The sequence below is a fragment of the Pyrgilauda ruficollis genome, unplaced genomic scaffold (assembly GCF_017590135.1).
Source record: "Pyrgilauda ruficollis isolate IOZ18807 unplaced genomic scaffold, ASM1759013v1 scaffold2, whole genome shotgun sequence".
NCBI classification, from domain to species: domain Eukaryota; kingdom Metazoa; phylum Chordata; class Aves; order Passeriformes; family Passeridae; genus Pyrgilauda; species Pyrgilauda ruficollis.
In genome coordinates, this window is record NW_024519206.1 from 21,121,004 (window position 1) to 21,145,973 (window position 24,970).

Below are 24,970 nucleotides of genomic sequence, written 5' to 3' on the forward strand. Positions count from 1 at the left end.
TCTTCCAGTAGGGAGTACAAGAAATGCATGTGGGTTCCTTTTTTATTCGTTTAGTAGCAAACTAAATAAAGCTGCCAATGTTCTTATAGAACCTGGTGTAATGATACAGTAGTATACCAAAAGGTCTTCAGCATAAAAAGGAATTCATATTTACTTGAGATTTCCACCCCTAAGGCAAATCCTGCAAGACACTGCTAAAAAGATGACAGCAAGTAGGACAAAAAAGCACATACTGTCTTAAATAAACTGCACTTAACAATATTTTATATTCAATCCACACGGCTCTCTGCAGCAGGGTCGAAAAGAACGAAAAAAGGTCACTAAAGTATTTACAGAACTTGTTTTCACACAGGAATCAAAGTATTACACTATTTTCCATCTGGGCTTTGAAAGCCATTAAGTGAAATTAATTATTCACATTTTGTTCTTTTTCTTCCAAACACAAGATAGATCTTGTCTTGTTACCTCAGCAATACTGAATACAAAGCTATCCCTTTTCAAAAGTAAACATTTCATATTACCACCTTGTAGATTTTATCTTCTTGTCAAGAAAAACTAATATTATTTCTAAAGGTTAATCTTTCAGTGAGCCTCCTACTGCTCAAGGCATCATTCTAATACTAACTCAACACATATCATAGGTTTCTCCAGGTTTTAAACATTTAAGTTCAAATACTTTAATTCTCTCTTTTAAAAACATTGGTGTCACAGAGCGTCAAACAGTGTGAGAACAGCAAGGATCTGCATAATTTGCTTTTTCTTTTCTACTTCCACATACTGTGAGGAACCAAGCAGGGAAGTCCAGTTGAAACCACAAGCCTAACAAAACTTTCAGCAGAAAATGAGAACTAGGTCCAGAAAGTCCTCAAACCACGTGAAAAACAAGCAACAGAGATGAAACTAAGAACAAGGAAGCTGCTGGTTTAGCAATGTTTTGGAAAGCTGTGACAAGAAACCTATTTTCTAAAATAAAAGTGAACAAGTAGATAAACTTCTGATTAAAAAAAAAAAAAACCACCAAAACTGCAGGCTGTGAGCCAGATTTGGAAAGAATGACTACGAGCCTTCCAGGGAAGTGCACCTGGGGTACACGAGGTACCTGCTCTACCCTCAGGCTGTCAAAGCTGCTTTCTGCAGCACAGGGCACTGGGGCAAATGAGGGCCTGTCACCAACTCTTGCTCTTCTCGGCAGGATTCAGTGTCCCAGCCCGGACTCTTTGTGCCGGAGGGGCAGGTGCAGTCCCTGCGGTGTGCTCTGGTTCCCCGGCGGGCACAGCAGGCCCCGGCCCGGAGCGCCGGGAGCGGAGCGGCCGCCGGGCCCCGGCCCCGCCTGAGCTGTCCAGGGCGCGGGTGCTGAACGGGCCCGGCCCCGCAGCGACTGCCTGGGCCGCCGCAGCCGCCTCCCCTCCTCGGCCTCCACACAGCGGCTATTAACCCCAAACAATTTATCCTTGATTACCAGTCTTTTGTTAATCCTGTTATTAAGTGCAGTTAGCCAAATACCACAAGAATGACACGAACATATTCATACATGAGGTCTGTCTTCTGCAGCCAGGCCAGGATCAAGCCCTTTAAGTTTTCACTCTCAGCCTTAGGCCGAGATTCATGGCTTAAAGGCACAAAGATAAAAACTTCCGTTTGTTTATTTGTTTTTTTTTTTTTACCAGGATGATGAGGTATATGCAAGTGTAAGAAAAACCCTGAAATTCTCCTCTATTTATACAGCACGAGTGCCAATTTGTATAAACAGTCACAATGGTGCTTTCATCTGTGTTATGGAAACAGCTTTTTTACAGCCCAAACAGCTGCTTTTAGTTTTAAAGAATAATTGCTGCTGGCTTTCTTGTTTACACAAGAAGCAGCAGCTTCAAGTTTACTAGCTAACACAAACAGCAACACCAGACAACTCTATAGACAAGCCTGGTTTCAATGAATTCTCTTATTAGTCTATCCTCCCGAATCTCACTAGGCAGGCAGCCACTGACTAAAACAAACAACCTATGTTTTTAAAGACAGTTACTTTATTGTTAAATGTTGTCTTCTTCATTACCACCCTGGTATTTTTTTGTCAGACACACCTAGCAAATTAGAGCTTTCTACAAGGCTAATTCAAAGTAAGAGGCTATAAAAATTGAGAGGTACTAAGTGCAATAAATGTCCTTTCAGTTACATTTCAAGGCTATATGCATCATTGAAATTGTACCTAATAGCTAGCAAGAGTCAAGTACAATTAGAAAGGAAAAAAAGAGCTCTTCAAGATAGTTCTTTCCTCATTACAATCTGTTAGAAAAAATGCAACAATTGCAAATTTCTGCATTCAAAATGGGAAATCAGTTGCAAAACAGTAAGAGTAATTTTCTTCTTAGTAATTTTTCCAATGGTAAATTTAGCTGTCAAAATAAAATACCAGAGAAATTAAGAAAGAATAAACATCATCTGCTCAGCATGGGTTAAACCCAGCTGATCCCATATTCCAGTGCTGGTAGGAACCCCAAGGTCTCTTCATGTACTATGAACATCAGAGAGACTTGAGTCCACACATAACACACTAGAATTAAATCTGTCCTTACAAGCCCTTTTGCACAGAGTTTTTGGAGAAAAGTCATTGTATGTATAATAATCTAAATATAATAATGAATTATTTTTTTAAATGATGAACAATTTTCTAAAACACACTGTGAGAAAGGAAAAAGCAATGTTTAAGTATTGCTTACAACAGCAACTGACTGAAATATCTGGCAAAGTATCTTTCTTCCATACTTACCTTTCTGTGTACAAGTACTTGTGGTGATATTTGTAATCCTCAGTCAGAGGGTTCAATTGCCATAGTATTCACTGACTTCCAGGGTTAGGAAAGCACCATTAAAATTTACTTACAATTTATGAGTTTCTGCAGAGGCCTACAAATGTAACAATTTAAGAACATGAATACTGAGACTGCAGAAAGAACTCTTTCCCCTTCAGCAGAGGAAGAAATCCTTGTCAGTTATAGATGACAATTCCTGACAAATGGGATTATGCCCTTCAAGGTAGATTTGTGAGGAAAAAAAGAAGTTCTGCAGCAGCAAGACTCACTGACTGGAGTAAAGCTGTCCTCAAAGTGTTTTAGCTGTACCAATAGCTTAAACACATTGTACCTAGTACATTTATCATCATTGCCTGAAGGAGCACGAGGCTTAGTATGCCAGAGAGAAACTACAGGAGGGAAAATAAAAGAAAAATAAGGTACTATCTTGAGGCTTTTCTTCCTTTCCTGTTTCTATCTGAAATTTCACATGTCTGAAATCAAATCACAAGTGTGTAATTTTGTAAATTTACAAATCCTTAAGGCATAAACAGAAAACCAATAGGATTAGAATTTAATATGTTGACATTTAAATTCCAGGCTATAGTGCCTTGTGCAAGATGTACAACCTATTTACATGGTTAGCTCTTTGAGGGAGCAAGTTTAATCAGTTTTAACTCATATGTAGTTCAAAACACTGCTAACAGTGTTTTTGCTAACAAAAAGCAAAATTTACATCACAATTTTCAAGTTTGGGGAAATGCAAATTAGGAAAATTTGAATTCAAGAAAATACCTATTAATAGACACCCTAAAACAAATAATATAATCAAAATGGCCTCTTCTCTTTGATACAGAACTAATTATTTCAGTAGGTTTCTCTTCAGTGTTATTCCTCCCTTAATAATACTGATATGCAATTGCTAGATAAAACTAGGATATGATAGTTAAAATCCAAATTATATACAATACCCTAAATTATGTCTTTTAAGAAAAACAAATAGGTCCTAAACTCAAACACTGATCTTCTTTTTAAATGTGAGAATTTTTAGGATCCAGCTAAGTCAGTATTTCTGTTTGTTTTTTGTTTTCAACAGCACTACAGTTACTAATAATAATAAAGGTGTTGCAAGTAAGATGACTCATCCACACACACAGAAAACAGCAAAAGGGAAGGGAAAAGGAAGAAAAAAGGAGAGGCTCTCAATAAGTGACCCAGAGCTTTAGTGTCACAGGACCATCGTTTAAGAGATTGGAAAACAACTTGTATCAATACTCATATCCCTGCATCCCAATTCCTTCAAAGTAAGAATGCAACAAACACCACCATTCCATACAGACCTTTCCTTCTCTCTTGTTTACAAGTTTGGCATCCTTGCCAGATTATTTCTTTTGAGGTTAACATTTCCTGGGGTGCTTACATTTTTCATTTGTTTTAATTTTGCATATTTGTGAATAGTGCTGGGCCAGGAACACGTTGAATACAAACATTTGTTTATAAACATATTTCAAAGAATGCTACAGCTAGCAAACTTTTAGGCTGAAATGGGACCCAGGAACACGTTGAATACAAACATTTGTTTATAAACATATTTCAAAGAATGCTTGCATGCTACAGCTAACAAACTTTTAGGCTGAAATGGGATACAGCTATTTAACAGCCCAGAGATAGTGCAAATCCATGACAGAACAATGATGACAAACAGGAGTCCCTAGAGGTGCATCTTATAAACAGTATTTTCCAGCACTTTGGAAAATACAAGGGTATTGGCAAGCTGTAGTTTTGACCATTGGCTAAATAATTCTTTTAAAAACTTGTTAAATATTTGCCCTTTTAACTTGTTTGTTTGAGCACCAGAGCAAAAGATTTCAAGGACCTTTGTTGTGGTTCTTGCTTTTAGAATAATAAACATTAATTTCTGCTATTTCTTACAACTCCTGGCAAAATTATACGCAATGCTAAGTATGCCTTGCCTTATATTTGTTGTAACATGGCAGCCTTTCCCTTGTTACAACTTGTTTCTTGGCTAGCCAATCCCTAAAACAGAATCAACAAGGGCCAGAAATTAAAAATTAGTATGCTTTTGACAACCACTCCATGACCTCAGATTCCATGACCACATAAATCTGTGTGGATAGGAACAACCCCAACATTGCTGTTATCCAAGCTCTCTTCAGAGAGACTAATTCCAGCTCACTTTTCACAAATTAATGGATTTCCCCAACACATTAAATGGTATAATGTCAAGAAATTACATCATCTAAGCTTACAATGCTTTCAAACATTTCTTCTAAACAAAGCTTTAAAGCAAAGCATACAATCATTAAATATATGTAAAAGGTTGGTTGCCTGCACACCTCTAGAGAAGTCACATGTACCAGCCCAACCCACTAGGAGGAACTTTTGCCCTCCAGCTCCAAATGTGTTCATCATTAGAACTTCATCACATGAATTTACTCTGACTTCATCAGCTGAACACAATTGTGTGCTTTATGACCGGAGAGGCCAAGCGGAGACACAAAGGGAATAACCTGGGCTGAACACGTCATCCATTCCCGCCCTTGCACATTATTTGCATTAGCTTTCTTATCCCTTTGTTTGCAGCAAAACTAGTCCCATATTTCCAAGGAACATTTCCTCCACTCCCTAGTTCTGCGCTGTCACTGGATCTTGATCTTATCAAGTGCATGAAAACCAGTTTATTTTGGTACAGTTTATTATTCTAGCAATGGCATTTGTATTTCCTCCAAACCAGAAGCTATTTCAGTACTGTATTTTATTTCAATAATATTTTCAACACTTCATTTTTTTACATCCATGATTATGAAGAAGCTCAGTATCACGTGTCTTTGAAAACGTTATCACTTACAAAACACACAACTTCACAGATCTGGCACATTGGAATATAAACTAATCCAACAACCAAGCTACAGCAAATATGCATTACTCTTCAATTAATTTTAACTGTATTTCAGTCCTTAAAAAGCAAGGCAATGCCTTTACACTTGTCATCTGGTATTTTAATATTAGATATCTATTATGCAAATGTTAGGACAGCTGAATTAGATATACAAAGGGTGTTTCTTTGATAGCATGCAGCCCTTTTCCATATGCGAATTTCATGCTGTTTTCATTCATGTGCTGTTTTAGTAGATCATTTCCCTTCAGCCAGAAACAGCTTTATGGCACTATTGCAGGGGCAAACCAGGTGTTTTATTTCTGTGCACAGCACTTTAAAAATATATATATATAGTTTTACAATTTTGCTTTATTATTTTGGAATTGTAATTTGTTAATAGATTGCTACAGGTTTGATAAAAAAACAGGTCATCTTTACTCTCCTTTGTACTCAGGCAACCAATCTACTTGCCATTCATTGAGTAATACTCCCAATATAAAAATAAAACAAGTTTCTATCCAAACCGATCTGACTGCCTCTAACAACTACACCCACATGCTAAGAGAGTGAAAAAAACCCTAAAACTCAAACAATTAAACCAGCTCTAATCTACAACTGAGTTTGAAAAAAATCACAGCATTGAAAAAATCAGAAGGAAAGTTGCATAGCTAACCCTGTATTTGGGCTCTTCACGCCTGAACTCAGCCATACCACCTTTTAGAAAACTTCATCACAATCAGCTCTGAAGATGAACCATCATTATCCAATCTAAGATATTATAGGAGCCCTGAGCCACTCATACACATGCAAAGTAAGCCTTCCAATATTCACCACACAGGTGTGTGATTTTAAACTCATTCTTCCCAAAGGACACACACAAGAAAATGGACAGCAAATTCTCAAGTCTGGCCTCTTAGGCTACTTCAGTCATCCTTGCTGATGTAGCAAAGACACTGAGAAGGAAGAGGACTGCCTCATAGTGAGAGCATAGCAGTTAAATGACCACAGAGAACCACATTTTACTACTGTCATTGTTCTTTACGATCTGAAGATTGTCCACCATTATCTCTCTGACATTTGCTTAATTGATGATGCTCTGATCTATGTGGTAGTGGCCACAGCATTTTCTTAAGAGAAGCAAGATTCTTTTTCCCCAAAGTGGAACTTTTATCCATATTCACACTGAAGAATAAAGGAGTGATACTCTTCATTTCACAATAAGTAAAACTTCTGAGAGCTGCAGGAAATCAGGACTCAAAGTAACATGATTTTCAGGGAACTATCTATCTAAGATTCCTGACAGCATGACAATCTAGTTTGTAAGTTTTCTGAAAGACTATCACCAGATTGGTCCAGATTTCATTATAAAAAAATTAAGATTCTCAAAGCACTGCTTATGTGTTCAAGCAATCTGCAGAAAGCACCTCTGAGCAGACTTTTCTTTTGCTGCATATGGAAAAATGCACATCTGTTAGTGCATGCTATGACAGTTTTTATTTTAGCAATACAGAACAACTGCATTTAGGTTATACTCAGTACAACTGAGGAAGAACCCACCCTTCAATTTTGTGTCAAATTCAACACTCAAAGACGAATGCATCTGCATTCTAACAAGACATGGGATCCTCCCCTTTTGCATTGAGTCCTATAAGCGTCTTAACTATATTTCAACTCAAGAAATTGTATATATACCTATACTTCAGGGAAAAAAAAAATCCAGGAGAGTCATAACTGAGCTTCATTTTTTTACCAGAGAATAACCCTTATGGAATATGCTAGCATTGGTATAAAAAAAGACTGTAATTTACTAGTATTGACAGTATTCCAGATGCTCAAGTAACCTCCCATATCTAAAAACTTCACCTTCAACTTTTAAAACCATAATGAAAATGCAGTATAAATCAATCTGACATAAGGACTAATTATGGGAGCCTGACTAGGAAGTGTTTTGGAATACCACTAGTTTTAAAAGACATTCACAGTTAAAATGTTACTAAATAATTGCTTTATATAAATGACACTTTGTATGGAAAGCCAAACAAATCGTAACAGCTTGCTTCTCCTTGCCATAATTCTTAGGTGAATTTATTATAAGTTACTAGAAGACACGCAAAGTGCATGCCAGATGAGAACTCTGTATTTATAGCACACTAAGTCAGTCAGCAAACAGAATCTACTAAAAATATCCCCGATGGTATGCAGCACACCCACCCTTTGGGGACTGTGCACAGGCTGTGGTGGTCTGATTTTGAGACAGAGCAGACTAGCAAGAAAACAGCCAGCTAGGTCAGATCCTGAAGACAACAGAGTGGTAACAGTCAAATCGTACACAACACTCTCGTGTGTTCTGTTTGGCAGGCAGTCAGACACCTCGAGCCCTATGAGATTTCCCTGTGTGCTTCCTGATCTCTCCAGGTCAATACTATTCAATTTCCATGCAGAAAATAGAAGCATGTCCTGAGTGAAAGGGAGAGCCAGCCTCATTCGTTCTACGGCTTGCCCTCCCATTTTTGAAAGCACCAGGGATCTGAAGCCTACCAAACAACAGAGGTCAAAAGCCTCTGGATGCACAATGAGATATCCTCGTGAAAGTCACAATGATCATTTACAAAGGTGGTCTTGGAAATATAGGCACTTGTTTAGGAAATATCTATCCAGACAGACAACAAAAACCACTCTCCTAGATGCTTAAGACATGCAGATCTGGTTTTACTCAGGTACTTGTGGTTTTATACAAATAGTTTAGTTTTTATTGGAAAGATGCATGTCTTGAAAGATGCTCCAAAACAGAAACTCAGAGCACTGAAGGATTTCTTTTCACAGGTTAAACATCTGTAAGAACAACATGCTCCATTACTACAGTAAATGAACACAATCTGTTGAAATGACCATACACCTCTCCTGAAACTAATTAAGCCATTAATGAGCAGTAGACACACTGCAGAAAAATCCTGAAAGTAATTTAAAATTGGTTGCATGCATATAGCAAGGAAAACCTACCCAAAAATTTTCACAACTTTATTCAAAACTTAAAAGTTTCCTGCAAGGCTAAGAGAGCAATTCAAGAATGTCTGCATGAAGTTTTCCATGAGCAGCTGGCAAGGACAGGAGAGGAGACTTACCCAAACAGATGCATAGGCAATGTGTTTTAAAAATAGTTTAGAATTTCCAGCAGTGACAAAAGGCTTTCTTTATGAGACAAAGTAATTACTTGGGAGGTTGTTGGAGACTAGCCTGCAATTATATGACAGAACATGAGGAGAGACACTGTCAGAATATCAGGGTTGCATAGGTATTCAGAAGACATTAAATAAGAGGAAGGCCTTTGTTTTAACTGGCACTGCAAAGGTTCAATCAGGTATTATCACTACCTTGATAGCCAAAAGAAATATTTATATATACCATTACAATTGGTCTGTTTCCTTTCCCTCAGACGATTAACTATTTACATTTCTCCCACAAATGCATGCTGCCATTTTTTATTATTTAGCTTCTCCTAAAGCCTTTTGTTGACCAAGCAGGAAGAGGGGAACAAAGGGGGAAAAAATGCACCTCAAAAAAAAGAACCTTTCAAAGATCCCCTATCACTCACCTCAGCCTTTACTTCACTGCCCCAAGCTACTCATCATCAGAGAGACCTGTTTCCAACTGAAGGAAATGAAAGGTGACTCCCAGGGGCTTAATGAGTGCCATCAGAAGACTCAAACAGTTCTTCTTTTAGCTCATATTGTCCAAACACTTAACATTTGAGACTATAAGCATTCTCTTGACTGAGCTAGAGCAGGTGGCTGGTGGTGTTGGACTTTTTGCTACTTTTTCTTGTCCCTGACTCAGGAGGCTTTACACCTTTGCTGCCAAACCAGGAACTGTGTATTGCCCACTGAATGTACACAGGAACAGAGCAGCCCAACTAAACACTGGAACAATGAGACTCTGCAAAGGGACTGGATTCCTCAAACTCATCAGTCAGAACAGACTTTCTAAAGCTCATTATCATAAAGCTCAGTCCAAGCTTATCCTTGGACTGGTCTCCTAGCACAATGGATTTTCCAATCTGTGTTTTGGTGAAGGGGATGTTAACGTATTTACAAGTCCCCCATATCTTCAGAGACTGCAAAAGTGACTGCTCTCTCTCACTTTGGAGTCAACTCAATGATATAGCTGAACATATCTATTCCCAGCCCCCACCAGCCCAACAGTCCTTCACACACTTCCCAACCTTTTCTCCCAGTTCAGGGGGCAAAGACCTCAGAATGCCCCTTTAGCTTGCAAAATGGGAGCAGCATTAAGTCTGAAGTGTTTCAGAGTTTCATAATTTCTCAAAGCAATAGTACTTGTGTCATACTGGAAGAGAACGGCAAGGAAGTGACCAAAAAACAGATGAATCTCAAAAATACATCCAAATGTATCATATAACTAAACACATCGGATGGGAAACAAAACAAGATGTGGCCTTCTAGGCAGTTTGACAGACATCTAAAAAAACTCTGAGAATCCACATCATTCTTCTACTGTTATCTGCTTTCCACAATCCAACTAGGAATTCAGGTTATAACCTGAGGCTTTCATAAACTTTCATTTATAGAATGAAGAATTCATTCATTACTTGTACTATTATCACAAACAGATGCTACTACAATATACCTGCAAGGTTCTACCCATACTGTGTTATGCACATTCGATAGCGGATGACAAATCCTGCACTGTAAAGCACTTAATAAAAGAAGACAGATCATTATTTGGCTTAAAAAGAACCTAACAAACTTCCTTGTCCTAATAAAGTTGAACAGATGCAACCTTATCTCCAAATCATTACTCCCAATCTTGGCATAGGCATGAAGGCTGTTAACAGCTGTATCTGACAACACTACATTTTAAAAAATCTATCTGTAAAAACATAATATAAAATTGTATATGGCCACATACAACGCAAACTGAGGTTCTTCATAATACTTGTACAGTCTCTGTTCAGTCATCTTGAAAGAAGAACTGATGTGAAAATTTTAAAAACTCATTATGTTTGAGTTTCTGCTATCTTCAGCTGATTTTTTGTATATTACTCCCTAAGAGACTCTTAATGACAAAACAAAACAAAAAAGACCAAAAGAAAAAACAGTTCAAAGGCATTGTTTTCTTACAACAACATTCCCATATTTGAACACCAGAAGGATACTTATACTAGGTGTTTTTGCCAAGGATTCTCCCAGTTATGACCACCCAGAAACAGGAACATAAACATGAAGAGGGTTCTAAGGAGCTGTCAACACTTTAAGTGATGGAAGTAACACATCAGCAGTTATCCAAAGCAAAGGCCATCCCAAAAGTCCATTTTTAGCTGAACCAATTGCATCACTGACAAAAACAAGCTACATTGTAACTACAGTGGTAACTTTGCTGCAGTGCTGACAAGTATGTAACCTCTAAAAACACAGTGGAAAAACTAATGTGCATCTGGCCCCATGGTCCTCAGGGCCAACTCTTCTACACACAACAGAAGGTAAGAATATTTACTTTGGGGCTGGAGGAGAGGGGGAAGTCCCATTCACTGAGGAACAGAGCAGGGAAACTACTGGTCAAAATTCCCGATAAGTGTTATCACCTCAAAGGAAGCTGGAACTTGGCACTGTGTTGCAAGAAAGCTCTTGAATGTCACGCACAGGTTTGGCCTCTCTGGGAGTGCCCTAAGATCTTATGGAATTTGGGTCTCACTCTACTTAACGCCCTAAGCCTACTGCAGGCATGCTCACAGCACAAAGTTAAACACACATGTACATGTATTTCTGTGAGACCAAGGCCCTGATTATTGAGTGAACTCAACTCCCCGTGAGATGAGACCAAGCTACACAGCAGTATTTACTCCACTGCATGCTGTTCATAAAAGTGCCTTAGCCTGAGGTCAGATGGGAACACGAGACCTTCACAGCCAGGAAAGGCTGTCAGTACCACAGCTCCTACTGAAGGAACACAGGCAGTAACTGAACATACTTGCCAATACATTAACATAAGTTTTACATTCTCATTCAAATGGTGCATTAACAAGCTTAGTATAGATTTAAGCATGTTACATCAGAGGGTTAATATATATACATTACTTCAGCATGCAAAACAGCTCAGTAAAAGTGACAATAGAATGCAATTAACTGATGGCAAATTAATTACAGTAATTTAACAAATGCAACACCCACGTGGCACTGACTGACGAAGCCAAGCAGTATACCTAAAAACATAAATAGCTGGAGATTCGGTTCAACTTACAGAAAGTATTCTTGTTCTTCTTTTTTTTATTTTAATTTTCACAGAATTGCTATGCTAATACAATTAATTTTGGCAGTTTTCAGGATAAAAAGAAATAATCCAGCTAATTTGCAAGTTACAAAACAAGGGAGGGGACTTCAAGCATGCTTAAGATACACAAGATAAATGCCAGATACCACACCTAGACATGCGTGAGCTAGTTACCATCATGACAAAAACAATGCTTCAAGTTATTTTTCAGAATGCTGATGCTATTAATGTATGATCTCCAGCTGGGCTACTTTTTCCAACCTGTAGTTATTACAAGGAATCAAGAAAACACAAAGCATGCAACTAGAAAAAGATGGCACCACAGAGTGGGATGTGGAGTAATGTATCATCAACATCACAAAATATTTAAATTGACAGAAAGAATAATGCTTCAAGTGAGGCCTTCTTCACAGGTGTTGCAGTATTATGATTAAGCAGTTATCCATCCCACTAAGATACACTGTCATTATGTGATCACAATAGCCATGGATCTATTTGCTTCCTCACTAAAAATCTTACTGTATCTTGAAACTTGCCAGTTTTACTCCTAACATACGGCAGTCCTTACTTATTAGTGAGTCGATGAAGACAGTGTATCCTTCCTTCCTGGCACTCCTCCTGCACCGGTAAAAGCAACAAGCTTTGCAGCACTCCAAGGACAAAATACAGCGTAGTACGGCAATTAAAAAATTATTACATGCCATAGAAAAGCAAGATCAAATTCAGAGTTATTCTGAAGAGACCTTCCTGCACCTGAATACAGCTTCCTAGGTTATTAATCGTCATCACTTCGTTTACATTTAATCCACTCCCTCCTGGCACCAAGGCAAGTTGCAGTACAGTGTTTAAGCACTGAGGGGGGAAAAAAGTTTCACTTTTGAGCAACAATTGGCTACACATTCTAATGATTCCCCTGCGCTTATCACGAGCTGTACAATACTCCATGAGAGCACATCCTTTCGTCACTAGAAGAAACACATGCACCTTCTTCCTTCTCAAGGTACTTTGATGGTGTAATGAGCATCCTTGCAACAAAGCACTCCTGTGCACCAGCTTAGTACTATGAGAATAGTTATTTTTCTTTGTTAGAGGAAAATATTTTATTATAATAGGGTTTGACAGCTTTCTGTTGATGTTCAACCACTGGGACAAGGCAGTTTTAGACATAGGAAGTAACAGCTATGCTGTCTTGAGGTCACCACGCCAGAGGCAGCAGGCCATGTGACAGAAACCTCGTGTACCCTGCGAGGGTCAGGCTGCACACACTCTGCTTTGGCTAAAACCGGGGGAATTACAGAAAACGAGAAAGCCAATCTACTACAAATGATATTCACAAATGGATTAATAAGAATAAAGAAACACAGAAATATTACATTAGCCTCTTGTTTCCCCCCCTAAAAAAAAAGCTTTGGGGTATTAAGTTTATATAGGTATATATATTTATATATATAAATATATATGTGTGTATTAGAAATGTCAGTTGAAAAATACATCCATTAAATAATAAAATTTGTGCATTATTTGACCTATATGAACAGCCTTTAGAATGAGCAGTACTTAAAGGAGCCAGCAACACTGAACACAGCTGGCAACTAACAAGATGATTTCCTTCAAGGTAAACCTCAAGGTAAAAAACACAGGCAGTAAAACGCTCGTCCTATACAGCCCAATTAATCTCGGTAGCGCAAGACAGACAAAAAAAACGACAACGTGCTCCACGTTTAATGTGCTTCTCAAGGGCCCCAGCTTCTTGGTTATTTCAGAGTCTAGCCGAGTGTTCCTCCTGCCTCAAGAGCACATGTGCCCATCCTCAAGGCTACAGGGTGCCGGTGCTGCAAGCCTGTACTCCAGCGGCACGGACAGCTATCCGGCTCTGCTCATCTCTTAGAGGGTGCATCAACAAAGAAACTTACTTTAACTTCTGTTTTTCTGTACCGACTTTCTGGACAGAGAACCCGAGAACTCAGAAAGAGGAACAAGCATCAGCCACACATTAATCAGTGCCTAAAGAGGGGTTTGGTCCGATTTTAGAATAAACGGCGGAGACACATGATCCAATTAAATTCTAATTATGTAAGTAGTAGGCAAGAGTATTTACACAGGCACTGATTACAGCTATTAGAGTCTAAAGTCGCCGGCCGGAGAGGCTCTGCTTCCTCCCCGCCGCCGGGCTCGTTTCATTTTTGACCTCCCCGTTCACAGCTCTCCTCACAGACAATAGGAGACGCCGGCCCGAGAGCCCCTCTCCAAACCCGGACGCCAGCCTGGAGGAGCCGCAGCTCTCCCCGGAGTGATGATTCATTACCCGTCCCACCTCGGAGCCGGGAAAAGACCCTCCACACCCCATCCCACCGCCCGCAACCCCGGCCCCGCAGCACCGGGACAGGCAGACAATGCCTCCCGCCCCGCCAGTGCCCTTACCTCCGAACAGGTGCGGCGAGAGGTGCGCGGGCAGCGAGCCGATCACTAGCCGGGGCCCGCCGGAGGAGCCGCCGCCGCCCCCCGCGGGCCGCTCCCGGCCGCCCTCCTCCGGGGTGCTGCTGACCGAGTCCTGCGAGCCGTAGGGGCCGCTGCTGTGGGGGATGTTGAAGGCGGACTGCGCCGCCCGGGCCCCGGAGGCCGTGGCTCCCCCTAAGGACCTGCTCCGGGGTGCCGACCCCGCGGCACTCCCCGCCGCCGCTGCTCCTCCGGCCGCCGCGGCCGCCGCGCCGCCGGGAGCGGCGTGAGGCGCCGCCGCCAGGTGCGCGTAGCGCCCGCCGCCGCCCGCCGAGCGCCCGCCGGTCCCGTTAGCGCCGCCGCTGCTGCTGCTGCTCGAGGAAGGCAGATCCCCGCCCGAGTAAGCCCGGGTGCGGCCATTGGCGGCAGTGGGGCTGCTCTGCTTCGCGCCCATGGTCCCGCCGCCGCCTGGCGCTGCCCGGTGCCCTTCGCCGCCGCCGCCTTCCCCGCGGCGCCCGGGGGCGGTGGCAGTCCGGCCCCGGCGGGGGCGATCCGAGGCGCGGGTCGCGCCGGGGAGTGGGGAGGGGGAGCGTCGGGGGAGGGGGACGGGTCGCTCGGTGGGTCGGTGTGGAGAGGGGAGAGCCGCCCGCCGGGATCCGGCTCAGCTGGCGGCCCCGGCGCGGCCGCTGCCGGCGGGTCTGGGGCGCCACCATGAGCTGCTCGGGACGGTGCTGGCTCCCGCCGCGCGGCCGCTCGGCCCCGCCGCCGCTGCTGTGCCCACCGCCGCCGCGACCGCCACCGCCATCCTCCTCCTCGTCCGCCGCCGCTGAGCCCTGCGCGGGGCACCGGCGGCAGCAGCGCCGCCGAGGCCGCTCGCTCACCCGCGGCGCGCCGTGCCCGTGCCGAGGAGGCGGGAGGGGGCGGTCGCCCCGGCGCAGCCGCTCCTCTACCGTGTCGCCATGCTGGGGGCGGCACCAGCGGGCGGGATGGGGAGCGGTTACGGCGGGCGGGGGCCGCCGCCTCGGCTGCCCCCCCGCGCCCAGCGGGAGACCGGCCCCCGGCGGCGGCGCAACGGGCCCGGCCCGCCGGCTCGCCCCGCCTCCCGCGCCGCTCCTCCCGCAAGGTGCGGGACAGCGCCAGGTGAGGCCCGCGTGGCCCCCGGTCGCGCTCGCCTCGGCAGCAGGGAGAGTTCCCGCGGCGGGGCCGCCGGCGGGACACAGCACGCACACGCACACGCACACGAGGGCAACTCGCTGTCCCCTCGCCCGCGGGCGCGTCCCGCGGGTTGCCCGCCCGGGCGGCAGAGGAGAGCCAGATCGCCGCCGGCGGAAGGCGAGCGGCCGTGCCCCCGGTGCCCCCGTGTGTAGCGCTCCGTCCGAGCCCCGGCAGGTGGAGGAGAGGAGCGACAGCAGCGGGGGCGGCTCGGCTCGGCGGACAGGGCCGGGGTGGCGGAGCGGCGGTGCTCTCCCATGCCCTCCTGCCGCGCCGCCGCTCGGTTCTCCGCCTCTGCGGCTCCAGCAAACGCCCGGATGCCCGACCTCGGCGCCTGGGCCGCGGCTCGGCGGGACAGTGGGGGAAAGGGCCTTGGGATCTCTCCCGGCTTCTTGGGAGTTCGGTTCGCTCTCTCCCGGCCGCTTGCACCCCTTGGGATCTCTTCCATCCCTGACGGTTTGCTGCGAGTCTCTGTTCTCCGAGAACCTGGATGTACTAGGAGACATATGGACATATCGGGAAGCAGGACTAGAAGGACGAAAATCTCTGACATCTTTGGTTCACAGGTGATACAGGAAAATCCTGTATACCTCAGTCTCTCACTCAAAGTCACGTTCTTTTACAGGAGGATTAACTAAGCTGTAAATTTTATCCCAGTGAATAATACCCATGTGGATAGCAGGCTCAGTTGCTACACAGTATCATAACAAAACATTCAGAGACATACAAGTGTTTTGTGCCTTGTTTGATACTGAGTGTCGCATACACTGAATTTATACAAACATGATTCCTACAGTCGGTGGTCTAAGGAAACTGCTTGTTTTATGGATTTTTGTCTGCTCTAAAATAGACTATGTCACCATGAAGCAGTGCATCAGGACTCTGCATCATAGTGTCTCAGTAGGGATTCCAGCTACATTCCTTCCTATGCCACAGTAGCACAGTATCCAAGCTATGTTATAATTAATACCATAAAAGTGATCCAAACCTTAATTAAAATACAAAGCATTATGGAGCATTTATGCTTGTGGCATCTTTGATGCTCCTTCTCAGATGTGAAAGGTCGTCTGCTCCACCTCCTTTTGCCATGACTCTTACAACTGCATGTGGCATCACATTCTGGCATTGCTGCAGCTCACAGCTGGGTCTGCAAGAAGAGGTGCCATCGTTGGGGGTGGCACAGGAGGGTACTAGCCCTAACTCTTCCTTCCAACACCACTTTTCTGGATAGCTGAGACTCTGTGAATACTCTGAACCCTATTTAGAGAATGCTGGTGTAAACTGTTTGCCCGTTTCAGCAAGAGGCAGTGATTCCACAGCTGTCTCATGAAGAGTCTTTTGTGTGCTGGGTGTTGGGCAGACAGCTGGGGTCGATAATCTGCCGTCCCAAGCTATGTCATCCCCACTTGTGAATTATAAGCTGCAGTCTCTGCTGGCAGTGGTAGATACTCCAAAGTAGATCAATCATGAGCACTTTCTAGTTCAATTCCCTGCAGAAAGAAAATCAGTGTGGATGTGCTGTCTGCTCTGCCACCACTGGTTACTTTTTAAATCCTTGTCCAGCTTCAGCCAAATCTCTCAGAGACATGAACAGTGTAGAAAATTAGTGGTTATGTAGAAGACAGAGTTTCTAATGTTCCCACAGAAAGGAAAGCTACTGTAGGAATTCCTATCCTGCTAGGTTCCAGGAATCTGCTTGGGCAAAGGATGTTGCAAACATGACTCATAATTTCTGCTGCTCACAGAATGCCTGTGGCATGTTGAGCCCTATTGGAGCAGGGTTGCAGGGAGCATGCTCAGAGTTTTATGGAGTTTTTAAAATTTCCACTAGTGAGTGTTAGTAGAGGTGTTCAGCTGCTAGAATAAACAGCATTTTGAAAATAGTACATTGCTACACAGTATCACAGCACTTTCTATATTTTTTTTTCAGTGGATTTAAGAATTGAGCAGGTATTAAATACAGATCATATTTGACTGTGAATAATATTTTATTCAATTTAGGATTAAATTATGAAGGCTATGGTGGAAAAAAAAAACCCTACAAAAAAGACATCCAGTTACTCAGTCTTACAGTCAGAAAGTTACATTTAACAGCGTAGGATATTTCACAGGAAAGAAATCACAACAACAAGACAGCCTGTGTTCCCTTCTCAGAGAGCATGACTTCTCCCAGCACAATGTGATTTTCTGTTTTTCTTTTTTTTTTTTTGGTAGGCTTCAAATTTTCTTTTGCATCTAAGACATATTTGCAGCTCTCTCACTATCAAGTGTGAGTCTAAACAAGGCACATCTCTCAAACAGCACCTACATCTTCAGGAAAAAAAAGCATGCCATGCCTCTGAGCCAGCTTTCTCCCCTCAAATCTTCCTGGTCTCTGAAAAATGAATAGAAATTTTTCTACATATGAACATTTGCTTTATATAAGCAACAGTACAGTTAGGTTTTCAAGCTAACATTTCTTCTAACAAATGTCTATTAGCTGTCTAGTCTTGTAGAGGCAAGTATCTGGCACTGTAACCTCCACCCATTTGTTCATTACTACACTCCAGAAGTAGCTTGCATAAAAACTTTTTAAGTTACAAAAGAAAGTCTCTAGTGATGAGAGGAAGCATTGCAGAGAGAAAGTAGAACATCTTGCTGCTGACCATACTTCTACAGATTTCAAGAACTCAGTGGAAAAGGAGATAGTTATATAAAAATTAACTTCTATAGGTCTATATGGGTGAATGTGGCTTTTGTTCCTGTAGAAACGTATCTAGGGAATCGTCGTCATACTTAAATAAGCACCACTTCTTCCTTGTCCAGGATAGTGGGGAAAAACTGGTTTAGACAGGCAAATATACTCGCTGTTCTTTGTTACAAGCTGCATACCTCCACTTCAGTTCTGGTTGCACCACTTTGTCTATCAGCACGTGAAAATAATGAACTTGATTCTTGACCAGTTTCCTTGAACATACCAGGTGACAGGTGTGCCCTAAGCATACAAAATTAGGTGTAAATTCATAATGTTGCACATTTTGGAAAATGTCTGCTGATAAATGGAACAGGGGCCTGCATTTTGCTTGACAGTGAGCTATGCAGACAGATAATTTCCCCTCTCCCCTCCTGCCCCCTTCTTTGATGCCTTTTAAAGGGATACTGAAACAAGGATTTGAGCAAGGTTTCATTACTGACAGAAGCATCTGACCCTGAACTAGTAAAGCCAGCCAGAGTTTCATTCTGTTCAGAACCAATCAGACACTCTATTCTAAAGGAGAAAGATTTGGAAAGTAATGGCATACCCTCATAACATACAGCTTAATTTTATAATAACTAGTATGGGCTTCTAAAACCTTCTAAAAAGGTTCAGCCAGCTAGATTTTCTGAGCAGGTACCAGGCTAGAACTGCACATTGTTGTTGGAAGAGGTCAGTGCAGTTTTTACATTACTGTGTGTTTCATCTGTTTGAAAGAAATAGCTCTGCACACCACTTCTGCACAGATAACTGAAAATTGAGACTTCTGATGTGTTTAGTTGCTCATAGGGAAAGCAAAACAGAGCTGTTTTATCCCCCTGAAATGACATGTAAAATGCACATGCCTTACATCTGTAGCTAGAGTAAGCCATCCAGCAGATGAGGCTGTTTTATGTTCACATCTGTACACTGAGGGAAATAGGTCCCATATAATCCCTCTCAGTGTGACTACAAACAATACATAAAGCTATTGTAGGAATCCCTTTAGATAGATTTTGGTGCCAGTGATGCTCCAGCTGGTGTCTGGTGTTTTTATAGATGCAGGAGACCCCATTATCCAGATTTAGATTTTTATTTGCATTAAATAACTCTTTACACATATTGATGTTAATCATATGAAGATTTGGGCACATGCTTGCACTGACACATGAAAAATAATTCTGCAACATGTTGAGATCAAACTCCATGGAATAAAAAAACCAAGCTGCTTGTCAAACTCAAGGTTTGATTTTTAGAATTGTTTTGTAAATGTGTGGTCATGCTCACAAGGGTAAGGAGGTTCACCCTTGCTTCATAAAAATTCCTTTGAAAGCCTTCTATCTTTTGTTTGAAGTTTATGCTTTTCTGAAGTTTCTATCACACTGCAAACAATATGCTGTATTTTGTACTCTAGAGTTGCCCGTAGAGAAAATTGATGCTCACAAAGAAGATAACTTAATCTTGAAAATAAACTGACATTTTGCCTGGACTTATTGATTGACCATTTTGTACAGGAAGAAATACTTGGAAATAACATACTTGAGAAAATGGCAATTTGTGCTGTGCACTTCATTACCACATGCTGTAAAGTAGTACTTTAGGAAATATACCTCAGTCCAAGATTTCTCATAGGAAAGGGTATTCACCCTAATAACTACTATGCTGTCCTACGCTCACAGTTGTATTATCTTAGCCACTGGGTACCTATGTAGGTAACCAGAGGCAATACCAAATGCTATCCAGATGAATTTACCTTTTTGCTACATGATCAGGCCAGTGCTGTTACTGGTTCTGCCATAAACTGTATTAGTTTTACTTGTTGGTGGGGTTTTTGTTGTTATCAGCTTTGCATTAATCACCTCTCTGTGTAGCTTCCTGATCTTTCATGCAGTCACAACCCCACCCCCAACCCTCATTTTTTTACATGTTTAAGAAACAAGAGAAGACAAATAGCTGCTTAGACTGTGCCCATTTCTACACTGGAGCACTCTGCACCATATCATCAATGAAGCGACGTCGGTGTTTATCTGGGCAAGGCATGACACACACATCTGTGGTCATGCCAGGCCAGGGAATAAAGCTGACATATAAAGGTGCCATCCAGATCATTTTTCTGTTTCTGTGACTTCTGAGAGCGGGTAGAGGACAAACTAAGAGATGGGAAGCATGTTTATTCTCTCTTGTTTTCAGATCTTGTGTCAGTTCCCAGCAATGCCAGCCGAGTGTGGATTTGGGAGTTGGGGGAGGATGATTGGATTGATCACCTTAAGCTCCCTTTACTCAGGCAGGGGGAAATAATGGTAGTCTTTCATAATGGTAGTCTTTTGAGGTATAGCCCTGAATTACACTAATTTGTGTTTCAGTGCAGGGTGGGACCACAAAACCCTTCTGCACCTAAAGAGGCAGCTGGCTTAACAGAGAGCTCTGTCTAGAGCAGTTCATGGTAGTTAATAATAAGGAAGACACTTCAAGTCGTGACACAGTGAGAATTACACAGGTAAATCAGTCTTCAAAAGCTGATTGCAAGCAAAGCTCTTCTACAGGATGCATCTTTCATTATTGATACTAATTCTTTGAATACCAGATATCTATAGAAAGAGGTAAGTATACGGAAAACAGTATTACAGAAAAATAACAGTGAAAAATGTAGGAATGACAGCAGGTGGTAGAGCCACGTGACATTAGACTTGCCAAGTACAATCTGTATTCTCTCAGGTTCTCTATTATCTACCAAATATTACCTTAACTTCTCAGAGCCCAGAGGAAAAATGTCTTTGTCCTTATTTTTGCACAGAATTTGCTAATATTTTATATTAATTATTGATTGATATTCTACGGCCCCCAACTTGCAGTCTGCTACTGATAAGCCTAATAATGAGAAACAAAACCACATAGGAATGTTAAGCACAGCTGCTTGGGCAGTCACATGTGTCACAGTGACTTTGTGCAGCAGGAGTCAAAGGGACAGCAACAACCATAAAGTACAGTAAAAGCTAGGCACACTCACGCATGTATCAGGATAATACTTCATTAGCTGATGCTTAGTGAAGAACACAAAGGCATGTAAGTGGATTTTTCTGAAGGCCTAGATCACAGCTACAGCAGTACTGGGTCAGGAGGGTGTCAGAGAGCCCTGTGCTCTCTGCCAGAAACGTTTTCTGCCCCGGCTTCTGTGCATCACGCCTGCTGGAAACCAAGCATGAGGGTGGTGTAAAAGGCTCCATCTGTCGTGTTGGCTCACAGCCACTCAACAGAAGCCAAAACCCATGAACGCAAGAGATGAGAAATCAGAATTGTGAACCCACTTCCTCCTCTCTCTGCTTTGCCTTTCCCCAGTTTGTACTTCTCTAGGAGCAAGAGGAGCTGTGTCTTGTTCCAGATTGCTGCTTGCAAAATGAGGGGAGACAGGGTTCATCCATGTTCCTCAGCCTTCCCATAGCAAAATAGGGAATGAGGGACTTAAATTTCTTAAAGAAGCAAAATGTTTTCTGAAGAGTGGTAGAAACCAGTCATTTCATCACTTCAGAAAGCCAACATACACTTCCTGGCTGGTTGCTCTGCCCCAAGCTGGTTTCAGTTCAATATTCAGAAAATGCCAGGCAAATAGTAAATCAAGTGCAAGTTAGAACAGCCCTTGTAACTGCCTGGTGTAGCAAAACACTTCCAGATGATGCAGTATTTTTCTAGGCAGTAGGAAAGCAAAGACTCAGCCTTGTCAGTAGGTTCTTGTTGAGATGAGTACACTTAGTGGCAGGATTAACCATCCCCATGGACCACTTGTGCAATGCTTTCTTAGCAGGGTCACAAATTATCTAGGTAATTCAGAATCATTTATTTTTCTTTATTATTTTCTAAACAAAGATTTTCCTCTGGACTCATGATAGCTCCTCTTTAACTCAGTCATAATATGATCATAATTTAGATAAGGTCCTTTTACAGCCATATTAATCCCAATCAAGGACAGAAAGCAGTTCTACATTTTCCACATAGGGTTTAAACAGCAAAAAAAGACCTGTTTTATACAAAGTATATCATGAGGCTGGAGAGGCTTGGATTCATTCTGGATAGCAATTCTTTCTCTGTTGTTAAAGAAAACTTACAGAGCAGTCTGTTATTGCAAGTCCACACTGACATCTAGTGCTGAAAAAATTGCACTAGCCAGTGAGGAAACAAAGAAGGAAAAAGGTGTTGGGTTAGGAATGAAAAATCTAAAAATATAGCAAAGCATCCCTCCTGCTTTATGAAAATGCCTGGCTGTTTGTGAGTCTGTCCTGTGGGCAGGAGCTGCTCTGTCTCCATGAACTTGGGTGCTGAGGGGGGATCCCTTGGGGAAGTGCATGGGATACTGGGTCTGACAGAAAACATAGCTGCCCTGGCTGCTCCTGAAAACTGCTCTCGAGATCATGAGGAATCTTGAGCTGTGACTTATTTTAAGTTTGTTTTGTAGCCACTGCTACTGTAGGACTTGGTGCAGATCAGCATAACTGATAGAGAACTGCTGCCAGTGGCCCAGTAATCTTGATGTTATAAACAAAGACTTCACAAGATTGAAATGTTCTTACCTTCCAACCTGAGAAGAGAATTTCCTGGTCCTTTGGAAAGATTCCCTCTCTAAGCTGTTTCTAGGGAAGAGGGGCTTTTTTTTTTTTTTTTTTTTTTTTTAATTTTCCAGTGGCTTTTGGTTCTTGGTGTTCTCTTACCTCCCACTTCAAAACAAAACATTCTCATCATTTTTACACACACACAAAAATTTGCACTTTACAATTTTTTTAACTTTGCAATAAAGACTGTGCCTTTAAGGGCAAGCAAAGATTGTAAAACAAAATATTTGTGATTTTTCAAAATTGTAATTTCTACCTTCTGTGGGGAAGTAAAAAGTAGTAATAATATACAGAATAATTAATGTTTTTCAGTGTCTTAGCTGCCAACACTGTTCCTTCCCTGTCACCAGGGAAATGGTGAGATTAAAACCATGTGCTCTGTGTGCTTCAGAAGTGAAATATGCATGTCAGTGTTGTATAAATCATCAAAGGAGATGAGCAAAAGGACAGATCCAAAGCCACCAAGATCAATGGACTTTTTTGTTCCCCATTAAATCCCATGAGCTTTGGACCAGGTCCTGGCGGATGTCAGAGCTCTGCCAACCCCACAGACAAACTGTAGTCCAAATGCTGGTGTGCTGTTTGGCAAGCCACCGCTGTGAGGCTGGCAGATGTATCCTTCCTGGAGAGAATCCTGGTGCTGATGAGCAGGATTTCACAGTAGGACCCAGCACAGGGGAGTTCTTGTTTCTCTGCATGGAGGCAAAGCAGGGCCTTCCCTACCAGGAGCTGCTGTGTGTGAGAGCATCCTGTTCCTTCAGACACACACTGAGGCACACCAGCAGGCTGCATCTCCTCGTACAGCCTGGGGAGCAGCTCTTGCCTCCTCCTTCACAGCACAGCAAGCAACAACTGGCAGGATTTAGCCCTTACTGCCTTGCCAGGGTGAAATCCTCAGAAGAAAATGTGGCTTTTGTCCTGTACATAGTACCCTTCCTCCCCTTATACATAAGTGCCCTTCCTCCCCTTATAATCAGAATCAGCCCAGGTGCTCAGACATAATTTCTTCTGTCAGTTTTTGCTTTTTTTTTTTTTTTTTTTCTGGGAAATCATGATACAGAAGTGAGCATGTTGTCACATCTAGGCTGCATTTTTTTTTGCCCCCGTATCTTGTAATCAACAACAGTATGCAGATTTTAGAAATGTTTTCAGACTTTTGTGTCTGGGCTGGACAGATTGGGATGTGCATGGAGGACTGGCAGACCCAATTAGACAGTAAATAGCGTAAGTATCTGTCAAAAAATAAGGTTAAAGCAGGAGAAAGCATGTGGCATCTCTCACTAGATAAGCTAGAGTGATTGGCATATTCAGTCAGAAACAGTCATTTTCTGATTTAATGGGGGCTTAAGACAAATTGTCTTGCAGCTGAGACCATGCAAATCAATCATTAAAATGTCAGGCTAGAGTCCGATGTCAGCTAAAATTAATATCAGTAGAATTGCACCAAATTTATCCATCCAAATTTATAGGGTGTGAAAATTGACCCATAATTATTATTAGGAGCAAAAGCATGCAAAACTGTATCACATGTCTAGAATTTTCTTGAAATAAAAATAGAATAGTAGAGACAAAAATATATAATAGAGTAGAAAAGAAAAACAAGGAAAAAAACAGGAACAGGAAGATGTAAAGGAAAAGAAAAAGGAAAGGAAGGGGACAGTGGAAAGAGGAAAGAAAAAAAGGGAAAGAGAATGAAAGACTGAAAGAAATGCCAAGAAAGGAATGCAGTAAATGTCCCTGAGGAAATTTAAAAACATGGGAAAAATTCCAAATGTATATTAATAACTTTGAATTAAATCACTTCAACATTACTGTCATCATGTCATGTTCATATTCATCCTTTCCCTTTTTGCTCCCGAGAAAACCCAAAGGAAACCCATGAAACCTGGTAGCAGCAATTCACTCAAGAAGGTGCCACTATCATTTTAAAGGTGACTAGTTTGCAGAGCATATTTGGTGCAGTGATTGAGCATCCAGTACAAACATAGTCAGCTGACATTCGTTCCTAAGCCTTTAGGAACATTCAGAGCGTGTGGAAA

The 24,970-nt window shown here is 42.3% G+C and overlaps 1 protein-coding gene across 1 annotated transcript in view; it reads right to left on the reverse strand.

Annotated features, from left to right (window-relative positions):
• ZNRF2 (zinc and ring finger 2) overlaps positions 1 to 15,366 on the reverse strand; it is a 59,199-nt gene extending 43,833 nt beyond the window's left edge. The window contains exon 1 of the mRNA XM_041466519.1: positions 14,391 to 15,366. Within this exon, the coding sequence (XP_041322453.1) occupies positions 14,391 to 14,859 (469 nt within the window). The 5' untranslated portion in view covers positions 14,860 to 15,366. The remainder of the gene's footprint in view (positions 1 to 14,390) is intronic.
• Between the last annotated feature and the right edge of the window lie 9,604 nt (positions 15,367 to 24,970).